At 40.6% G+C, this 11,576-nt stretch overlaps 1 protein-coding gene across 1 annotated transcript; it reads right to left on the bottom strand.

Moving 5' to 3' along the window:
- Positions 1-2,443: 2,443 nt before the first annotated feature.
- LOC138142633 (mitochondrial import inner membrane translocase subunit TIM50) lies at positions 2,444-3,451 on the bottom strand. Its single transcript, XM_069063713.1, has one exon. The coding sequence runs from the start codon at positions 3,240-3,242 to the stop codon at positions 2,553-2,555; it is 690 nt and encodes a 229-aa protein (XP_068919814.1). The 5' UTR covers positions 3,243-3,451; the 3' UTR covers positions 2,444-2,552.
- Positions 3,452-11,576: the final 8,125 nt, after the last annotated feature.

Genomic DNA, 11,576 nt, shown 5'->3' with positions numbered 1-11,576 from the left:
TGAGTATAGTTCCAAATTGCTATCAAGAATGGTTGGATCAGTTCACAACTCCACCAATAATGCATTAGTATTCCAATTTTCCCACATCTTCTCCAGCATTTAGAATTTCCCTGTTTTGTCATGTTAGCCACAGAGATTTGATTTCTTGCGCCTTTCTTTGATTTTTGTTTGTCATGACTTGCTCAGTATCTTTATTGCTAGTTTCCTTACATGAATTTCTGTCACATCTCTTTAAAGTTTTATTGATGCCTTTTGTTTTTACATGCTCATTTTCTAATCTATCTTCTTCCCTGTCCTGTGATCCTTCTCTTATAACAAATCATTTTTAAAAATAGTTCAGTAAATGTAGGGGATGATGTCGAGGGTTAGCTCTGAGGGGTATGCCATGGGCATGAATCCAGGTCAAGGACCTCCTTGAGCCTGTTTCCACCCATCTAGGCCCAGTGTCTCAGGATGTTGACTCACCATCCCCCATTACTCATCCCCCATGCAAGGGAGGCTTGGAACATTCTTACTGTCCCTGAAACCCTGGCCGCTTGAGTGATATAGATAAAGTAGCGATGTATGAGATAAGAAAGCAGGGAAGTGTCCCAAGGGAATGGCTTCCTAAAGGTTGTAAGCTAGGTGCCTCACGTAGCAAGCAATGTGAAGTTTCCCATGAGAAAGTATGATGTAAGTGCTTTAGCTATAGTATATAAACCTGAACCCTCAGATGCTTATTTGAGATTTGCTTGGCATGCAATAAACATATGAATGTAATCTCCGCCTGGTCCACGGACTCATTACTCCAGTTCTCACGTTTTGGTTGGTGCTGTGAGTGGAAGTTACAAGTAAAATCACCTGACATATCAACTCTATTGACAATATAGGCAACATCCATCTATAGGCCCCTTCCATATTTCCTTAGTAAGAAAGGAAGATGCATTTTCTTATCTATTCTCCAGGGCTAAGCTTAATCATCATAATTATACAATGTCCAGTTTCATTCAATTATCTTTTTTTCTATTTATTTTGTTGTTATAGGCACTCTCACAAGCTTTCAGGAATTAATTAAATAACTGGGGGTGGGTGGGAAGAGAGAGAATCAGTGATTGTGAGTGTTGGGAAGAGAGAGTATAAGGTCTAGAAGAGTGAATGAAAAGCCCAGTGGTAGGGTGGTCATTGAGTATATTGTTTTCCTAGTTCTGCTCTCCACCAGTTTATACATCTTCCCATGTTTGTCTGCATTTCTGATGGTTGTCATTTCTTACAGTGCAGCAACAACTCATTGCATTGATGTCCTACAACTGGCTTAAACATTCCCTAACTGAGGAGAACCTACTTTGTTTCCCATTTTTTTGCTACCAGAAAAATGCTGCTAAGATGACTTTGTGACTTCAACCTAAAAGGGCCAGGCTCTCCCATTGCATCCTGGGCCATCTCCAGTCATCCTGATGAATATCCGACCACTGGATCCAGATGGCTCTAGAGGAGAAAGTGAGGCTGGTGACTTTGCCCAACCCTCCCTCACTCAAATCAGTCAACTGCAAGTCATGTCATCATCTCCCTGATGTCATGGTCCTCTTCAAGACTGAAGGACAAGCACAAAGATAAGGTACATATAGGCCCTTCCTTTCCATCAAAACCTCCTAGGAGTCTGCATATACTTGAATTTTAAACATAATTCCAAATTGTTTTCCAGATTGGTTAGATCAATTCATATTCGCCCCACCAATGATATATTAGGGACCCACAGCTCCAGCAAGTGTATTCCTGTGCTTGTCTTCCAGAGGTACCTCTAATATTGACTCATCCTATCTTTTGTCATCTTACCCAATTAAAACCTCAGGGTTGTTTTAATTTATATTTTTCTCATTATTAATGATTTAGACTTGGAACACGCTTTCCTATGGTTGTTAACAGCACTTAATTCTACTGAGAAATGATAGTTCATATGCTTTGACTACTCCACTGGAGAGTGGCCTTTTCTCATTTACTTTTGTTGATTATTTTATGTCTTGGATATCCAGCCTGAAGAATGTCTGTTTCTCAGATTATAGGCAGTCAGGTGCCACAATGGATAGAGGATTGGGCCTGGAGTCGAGAAGATCTGAGTCCAAATTTGGCCTTAAAATACTTACTAACTGTGTGACCCTGGGCAAGTCAGTTAGCCACTATCTACCTCCATTTCCCCAATTGTCAAATGAGGATAATAATAGCTCCTATCTCACAGAGTTGTCATAAAGATCAAATATATAAGGTGCTTTGCAAAGCTTAAAGTGCTCTATAGAAGTGAACTGTTATTATTATAAAAGGTTCATAGAGGTTAACTAAATGGCATCCCCCAAATCACAGAGGTAAATGTTAGAGATAGGATTTGAATCAACATACTCTGATAGAAGAATCGGTGTTCTTTTCAATGTACCATGCCTGTACCAAAGCTTGTATTAGACTTTAAGCATAGTTCTTTTTTTTTTTTTTGGCTCTAGGACGGACTTTATTGTCAGGTTGACCATGGCCCCAGGGGCTGGGGCAGGGGGCCCCCAGGGCCAGGGAGGCAAGGACAGAGGTGGTCAGGGCTGTTTGGAGCGGGGCCAGAGGCAGCTGGTAAGAGAACTAAAGAAAAGGCTCTGTTTGGTGGACTTGGCCAGGCCAGCCATTCGCTGCTGCTCCTCCTGTTCCAATCGAGATTGCTGCTGTTTGAAGGCCTCCAGAGGGTCTTCCTCTTGGGCACAGTTCTCTAAGACTGTCCGGACATCTTCCACTCCATTCAGGGCAATGGTCTTGAGGAAGGCAGACAGGTCGAACAGGGTCCGGTCATCAGAGTTCCCATCCCAGGGTCTCAGGGCCACACCGTTGTTAGGCTGAAGCTGAAAGGCCTCCTTCTTACAGTCAACCATGACCACACGCGCTGGGTCTCTGTTCAGGCAGGAGATGTCCTTGATGTGGTGCCCATCGATGTAGCGTGTAGCATCCCGGAAAAGGCGGTAGGATATAAAGCCGTGAGGGTCCACACTGTCAATGAGGGGAAAGGCTGTCATGCCAGTCTCCGAGGTGAAGATCACAATCTCATAGAGTGGGGCCAGCTGCTGAAAAAGGGTCTCGATGCCTGGACGATTCTTGAACCGCCAACCTGTGGCCAGCGACCACTCGCGGTGCAGCAGGACGCCTGTCAGCTCCAGGACAAGCGTATACGGGGGCTGGTAATATGGCTCTCGCAGAGGGTCCGGGAGGAGGCAAGGGCTGGTGGGCTCAATGATCATCCGTCGATAATCCTTAAAATACTTGTATGTCTGCCGGAGCTGCTGAACCAACACCGGATCATTGTCAAACTCATCTGGAATCTTCACACCATTCTCATCCACAGAGTTGTTTCCAAAAACATAAATTATGCTCACGGCCCCCCCAGCCCCGAGGAGCCCTGCCACCCAGACTGCAAGCTTCTTGGCATAGCTGGGGCCCTGCTGTTGTTAAGCATAGTTCTTGAGACAGAGCTGGTCTCCTTTCTTCCTATGAAAGAAAGACAAATACTAGGTCACCCTCAGTCCCATCTTGGTTTGCTTCTGAAGTGGCAGTGGTGGAAAAGGGGGCAGAAGTTAGCAGGAATCACACTTTTTGACTTTTGATTTTATCTCATTCTATCTTTATTTTTGTACTTAGCAAGCATTTGTTTTCTCTCTTTCCCATGTACCTGCATCTCCTAGTTCAACAACAACAAGAGAAAACATCCAAAAATATGAAGAGAAAGATAAGCAAATTTCCACATTGGTCATGGCCAAAAATGTGTGTTTCATTTTACATTTAAACTCCATCCTCCTTATGGCAGGAGACTCCAGAGTCATTATTCCATGATAAGGCATCTCAATATAGAGAGTGTACAGTCAAATGTATATATCTGTGTCTTTTAAAATCCAATTTTGTTTTGCTTTCAGTTCCAAATTTTCTCTCTCCTTCCACTCCCTCCCCCATCCATTGAGAAGGTAAGCAATATAAAACCCATTACAAGTATGAAGTCATACAAAACAAATATCCACATTAGCCATGTTTAAAAAAAAGCAAGAAAAAGAAAGAGGAAAAAATATATACATTAGTCTTCCCTCTGAGCCCATTAGTTCCCTAGTTGGAGGTGGATGGAATGTTTTTTTCATGAATCTTTTGGAATTGTGATGGATTATTATATTGATTAGAGTTACTAAGTTTTCCACAGTTGATTATCATTACCATATTTCTGTTACTGTATGCATTTTTTTTCTCCTGGTACTGCTCATTTCACTCTGCATGAGTTCAGACAGTTCCTTTCAGGTTATGAAACCACCTCCTTTCTCATTTCTTATAGCACCATAGCATTCTAGACCATTCATATATCTTCATTCATCCAGGCATTCCTCAATGGATGGGAATTCCTGAATATTTCTGAACACATGGCTACTTTTCCTTTTCTTCTTTGATCTCATTGGGGTATAGACCTAGAAGCAGTATTGCTGGATCAAAGGGTATATACATAGTTTTATAGTCCTTTGGGTATAGCTCCAGATTGTTCTTCAGAAAGGTTGGACTAGCTCACAGATCTACCAACAGCACTTTAGTATACCTACTTTCCCACATTCCCTCTAGAATTTTTCATTTTTCTTTTCTGTCATCTTAGCCAGTCTTATGGATGTGGGGTGGGATCCCTATTCTCAGTTGTCCCTCTTCATCGATCTTTACCATTTCTGTCTTTTAAAATTCAATTCAAATGCTACATACTCTATGATACCTTACTGGATCCCCATATAACCTTCCCACCTTAGCCTTCACATAATACTTTGTATCTTTTTAGTATACTTATTTTTTTCTTTTTCTTTCTTTTAGGAGGGGGGAGGGCAAGACAATTGGGGTTAAGTGACTTGCCCAAGGTCACACAGCTAGTAAGTATGTCAAATGTATGAGGCTGGATTTGAACTCAGGTCCTTCTGACTCCAGGGCCAGTGCTCTGTTCATCGTACCACCTAGCTGTCCCATTAGTGTACTTATTGACCAGTCAATCAGTTGAGTATCTACGAGGCACTGGGGATAAAAATACAAAATACAATGTAACAGTGAGTGTTAGTTAAATGTGTGGGTTTTGTTATTATATAGAAATACTGTTGATTTTTGAGGGTTTACTTTGTAGCCCGCAACTTTGCTGAAGCTATTAATTGTTTTAGTTAGTATATTAACCAGTTCCCAGGAGAGAACTACAACGATTTAAAAAACCAAATGAAAGTAGTAGAGGAAAAAATGGGAAAAGAGACACACTATAGGGAAGAAATTAAAACAGAATTAATATCTTGGAAAATGAGGTACAAAATTTAATTGAAGAAAATAATACCTTGAAAGTTAGTATTGTCCAATTGGAAACTAATAACTTCATGAGATACCAAGAAATAATGAAAACAAAGTAAAAAATCTGAAAAATAAAAGAAAATATGAAATATCTAATAGGAAAAGCAACTGACATAGAAAGCAGATTGAGGAGAAATTATTTAAAAATCATCACACTACTTGAAAGCCATGAGAAAAAAAAGTTTCCAAGTAAGCTATCATATCATCAAAAAATGGATAGTTTTAGCACTGCTTTATCTATCTTTATTCCTTTAATTCCTTTCCTTTGTCTTATTGCTATTGCTAGCATTCCAAAACTATATCAAGTAACAGTGGGGAGAGTAGGCATTCTTGTTTCACTCCCATGATTATTGGAAAAGGTTTTGGCATATCCCCCATTATGGATGACACTTGTTTTTCGTTATAGACAGATTTACATGATATTTCAAAAGTCCCTCTATATCTATATTTTGTAGGTTTTTTAAATCATAAAAGTGCTTTCTTTCTAATTGCTTGTACTATTTCTTTCTTGACCTGGGAGCTCTGAAGATTGGCTATAATATTCTTATGTTTGTAATGTAGTTTTCATTTTGGATTCTCTTTCAAACAGTTACTGGTGTATTCTTTTACTTTCTAGCTTTCCCAATGGTTTTAAGATATCAATAGTTTTCTTCAATGATTTCTTGAAATATGACGTCTAAACATTTTTTTTCTCATGACTTTCAAGTAGTCTGATAATTCTTAAATAATTTATCCTCAATCTGCTTTCTATGTCAGTTGTTTTTCCTATGAGATATTTCACATTTCTTCTATTTTTCAGATTTTTGACTTTGTTTTCATTATTTCTTGGAGTTATTAGCTTCCGATTGGACAATGTTAATTTTAAAGGTATTCTTTTCTTCAACTAGATTTTGTATCTCATTTTCCAAGCTGTCAATTCTGTTTTAATTTTTCCCTGTAGTTTGTCTCTTTTACCAGTTTTTGCTCTACTATTTTCATTTGGTTTTTAAAATCATTTTAGTTCTTTTTTTTATTGATATACTTTACTTCTATCAACTTTGTTTCTTTTTTTCAAATGCTTTATTAACTTCTGATTTACATCACTCATTTCCGCCAGATTTTGAGTTACAAATTTTCTCCCCGATTTTCCCCTACCCACCACCCCAAAACAGCAATCCTACAGGATATTGCCTCCTTCAATCTGCTCTCTCCCATGTTTTCTCCCATACCCCCTTCGACTTTTCCAGTAGGGCATGGTGGATCTCTATGCCCCAGTGCCTGTTTATCTTATTTCCCAATTACAAGTAAAATAATATTAATAATAGTGTGTGTATATATATATATATATATATATATATATATATATATAATTTTAAACATTTGCTTTAAAAAACTTTGAATTCCAGATTCATTCCCTTCCTCCCTTGTCACTCACCCTTACTGGGAAGATAAGCAGTTCAGTATAGGTTGTACATGTGTAGCTAATGCAAAACATTACCATAGTAGATATATTGTAAAAGACTGACTATATTTCCCTCCCTCCCATCCCACCTCCCACTTGTTCTATTCTCTAATTTGATCCCATCCCTTTTCAAAAGTGGGTGCTTCCAACTTCCCTCCCCTCAAGTCTGCCTTCCCTTCCATCATCCCCCCTCTCATCCTCTTCCCCCCTACTCTCCTGGAGGGTGAGATACCCTATTTAGTGTGTATTTCATTCCCTTCCTGAGCCAAATTCAATGAGAATAAAGCTGACCCATTCCCTTTTGCCTTCCTATTCTTCCCCTCCATTGTAACCATTTCCCCTTGCCTCTTCTATATGAGATAGTTTACCCCATTCTGTCTCTCCCCATCTCCTCTCATTATATTCCTCTCTCACCTCTTAATTTCACCTTTTAAGTATCATCCCTTCCTATTAAATTGGACCTGTGGCCTCTAAGTATACCTGTAAACACATATACACACATTCACATATGTATTCATACACCTGTATACCCTCTGATATAGACATATTATGTATGTATACATAAATATATATACACATTTCTATTCCCTTCACCTATTCTCATACTGAGAAAAGTTTCATAAGTTACAATTATAGTTTTTCCATATAGGAATGTTAATAGTTCAACTTTGATAAGTGGCTTCTGATTTCTTTTCCCTATTTACCTTCTCAAGCTTCTCTTGCTTCTTGTATCTGAATGTCAAATTTTCTATTCAACTCTGGTTTTTTCATCAAGAATGCTTGAAAGTCCACTATTCCATTGAATGATCATATTTTCCCCTGAAACATGATACTCAGTTTTGCTGGGTAGGTGATTCTTGGTTTTAATCCCAGCTTTTTTGCCCTCTAGAATATGATATTCTAGGTCCTTTGATCCCTCAGTGTAGAAGCTGCCAGATCCTGTGTTATGCCGATTGTGTTTCCACAGTATTCAAATTGTTTCTTTCTGGCTGCTTGTAATATTCTCTCTTTGATCTGGGAATTCCGGAACCTGGCTATAATATTCCTAGGAGTTTTCTTTTTGGGATCTTTTTCAGGAGGTGATTGGTGGATTCTTTCAACCTCTATTTGCCCTCTGGTTCTAAAATATCGGGGAATTTTCCTTGAGAATTTCTTGCAGGATGATTTCTAGGTTCTTACTTTGATCATGGCTTTCAGATAGTCCAATAATTTTTAAATTATCTGTCCTGTATCTATTTTCCAGGTCAGTGGTTTTTCCAATGAGATATTTCACATTGCCTTCTATTCTTTCATTTGTTTGGATCTTTTTAACAGCATCTTGATTTCTCTCTCTTTTTTTTAAAGCAATTGGGGTTAAGTAACTTGCTCAAGGTTACACGGCCAGGTGTTTCTAGGTGTGGTGCTAAGTATCTGAGCCTGGATTTGATCCCAGGTTATCCCGACTCTGGGGCTGGTGCTCTTACTTGCTGAGCCACCTGGCCACCCCATCTTGATTTCTATTGATGGCACTAGCTTCCCTTTGCTCCATTCTAAATCTAAGGGAATTATTCTCCTCAGTGAGCTTTTGAGATTCTTTTTCCATCTGGAAAATTTGGCTTTTTAAGGCTTTCTTCTCCTCATTGCCTTTTTGAGCCTCTTTTGCCATTTGAGTTAGTCTGTTTTTTTAAGGTGTGATTTTCCTCAGTCAGGCTGTTGACTCTCATTTCATAATTTTCTTGCATCCTTCTCATTTCTCTTCCCAAATTTTCCCTCCACTTCTCTTATCTGCTTCCTTAGGTCCTCTATGGCCTGTAACCAGCTTATATTTCCCTTTGAAGCTTTTGCTGCAGGAGTTCTGACTTCACTGTCTTCCTCCTGTTCCATGCTTTGCTCCTTTTTGTCTCCAAAATAGGAGTCTAATGTTGGATTCTTCTGTTTGTTTTGCTTCCTTTGCCTAGTCATGTCGCCCCTCTGTCACTTGACCCCTGGGCTTTTTGCCACAGTAGGACTCTGTCACCAGACAGGGGAGATTTCATCCCAAATGCTGGGGTTTTCTCAGTTGCTAGAGATATTAGATGGGTGCCCTCTCTGAAGCCTCCACAGGCTCTGGCAAGCTGGACATACACCCCAGGACCTCCACCCTAGACTGCAGTCCAGATCCAAGCAGGTTAAAGCAAGAGTGATTACCCCTCAGACTGGTTGCTTGTTCCCCATACACTCTGCAGGCCAAGAGCTGAAGCTGCCATGTGGCACTGGCTGGCTGTGCTGGCATCTCAGCAGTTTCTCTCCCCAGGGGCAAAAGCCACACACTCCCACTTACTGGGTCCCAAAGTCCAGACTGCACTGACCTCTTACTTTGTCCTTCGCATCTATGTGTTGATAAATCTGGAATGGGCCACAGCTGATGGTGATCTGGAGTCCCTCCCACTCGTGGCTGGTGAGGCCCGCCCTGGGGCTAAAACCTCTGTCTCACATAGGCCTAGGGTCAGGCTCCCAGAGTGCTGTGCTGGTCGATTCCTCCCGGCCTGCCGGGCTGTCCTCAATGGTAGGTTAGCTTCTCTGTGTCATTTTGTGAGTTCTGTAACTCCAAAGTTTGTTCAGCGTCCCCTTTTACATGAATTGGGGAAGGTGGAAGCTGGAGCCCCACAGAGGTCCTGTTTCTACACTGCCATCTTGACTCCACCCCTGTAGTTCTTTTCTTAATCTCCTGGTTTAACTCTTCTAGGAATTTTTTCTGAGCTTGTATCCAAGTTGCATTTCTTTTTTGTCATTTTCAAGTCAGTGTCTCCTACTCTGTGTCTCAGGCTTCTCTCTGAATAATAATTATTTCAATATTCCAGTGCATTGACTTCCACATGTAAGGTATGTCCTGCCCATGTTAGATTAATATTTTTACATGGATGTCTAAATTTAGCTCATGAGGAGACACAGATAGATATGTGTGGAATTTTGCCCCATCGCTCTCTTTGGAAGACTTTGATTTCTTCCTGTAGTGAGACTGTGAGGTTGTTCACTCTGTTTTCCTCTGGGAGGAGATATTGGACTGAAATTCTACATATCTGCTATCCTTAAATATTGCTGGTCCCCTCTCCAAGCTCCAGCCCTGGCACTGCTAACATAACTAAATGTACCAAGAAGGTCAGAATTGTTGGTAAATATGGAACACGTTATGGTGCATCCCTCAGAAAAATGGTGAAGAAAATTGAAATTAGCCAGCATGCCAAGTATACCTGCTCCTTCTCTGGCAAGACCAAAATGAAGAGACGGGCTGTGGGTATCTGGCACTGTGGATCCTGTATGGAAACAGTAGGTGGTGGTGCATGGACCTACAATACCACCTCTGCAGTCACAGTCAAATTCACCATCAGAAGACTGAAGGAATTGAAAAACCAGTAAAATCTTCTTATCAAATATCTGTAGCCCATAGTCCAACAATAGATGGGCTAATTTTTGGAATAAAAATTAAAAAAAATTATTACTGGTTTACTGGCATGATTTTTAGGTTAAAATAAAAATTCAAAATGCTAGGGTACCCCAGGCTTATACCCTCAGACCTGATTCCTTCCCATATAGTAGATAGTAAGCCTATTTATCCAAGCAGATAGCAAATAGAAATTGAAGTTCTACAGATTAGAATGCCTACCCCCCCCCCCAGAGTGAATGATCTCTCCCAGTAGGAGTGAGATCTCATCTCAGTCAACTAGCATTTATAAAGTACCTACAGTATTTCAGGCACTGTGCTAAGCATTAGAGATACAAAGATAGACAAAAACCAATTCCTGCTCTCAAGGAGCTCATAGTCCATGGGGTGGGTGGGGAAACAATGTGCAAACAAAATATAGACAGGATAAAATGGGAGTAGTGTCAGAACAAAGGCACTAACATTAAGGAGGATTGGTAAAGTCTTCTTATAGAAGGTATTAGTTTATCTAAGATTTCAAGGAATCCAGGAAAGACAAGAAGCCCGAAATGAGGGGGGAGAGAGTTTTAGGCATGCAAAATGTCCAGAGATAGGAGATGGAATGTCTTTTAGAGAAACATCAAGGAGGCTACTGTCACTCAATCATAGAGTAGAATGGAGTTGAGTATGATGTAAAATGACTATAAAGGTGGGAGGAAGTAAGTTATGGAGGGCTTTGAATGTGAAACAGAGGACTGAATATTTGATCTTGGAGATGAGAAGGAACCACTGGATTTTACTGAGTAACATGGCTAAGCCTGCACTTTTAGAAGATCACTTTGTCAACTTAGTGGAGGATGGACTGAAGTCGGGAGAGACTTATGACAGGGAGATCAACTAGCAGACTATTGCAATGGTTGGGTTGTGAGGTGATAAGGGCCTATACCAGGGTCATGGCAGTCTCAGAGGAGAGAAGGAGGAATGGGATGTTACAGGAGAGATGTTATGAAGGTAGAAACAATAGACCTTAGCAACAGATTGGATATAGGACGTGAAAGAGAGTAAGAAGTCAAAGATGACACCTAAGTTGCTAGCCCGGTTGACTGGGAGGATGGTGGTATACTCCATAGTAATAGGGAAGTCAGGAAGAGGGGAGGGGTTGGGGGAAAAGAGAGTGATACTGATGTTTTAGACATGTTGAGATTAACATCTAGCTCAAGATATCTGAAGGACAGTTGGAGATGTGAAATTGGAGGTCAGTGGAGAGGTTAGGGCTAGAGAAATCTCAACACAGTGAGGGAGAGGGAGGGGGAGAGAGACAGACAGACAGACAGACAGACAGACAGAGACAGAGAGAGAGAGAGAGAGAGAGAGAGAGAGAGAGAGAGAGAGAGAGAGACACACAGAGAGAGA

Source organism: Petaurus breviceps, unplaced genomic scaffold (assembly GCF_028583685.1).
Source record: "Petaurus breviceps papuanus isolate PSGF00001 unplaced genomic scaffold, PetGlider_PUasm1.0 90601, whole genome shotgun sequence".
NCBI lineage: Eukaryota > Metazoa > Chordata > Mammalia > Diprotodontia > Petauridae > Petaurus > Petaurus breviceps.
This window is presented reverse-complemented; position numbering and strand designations above follow the sequence as displayed.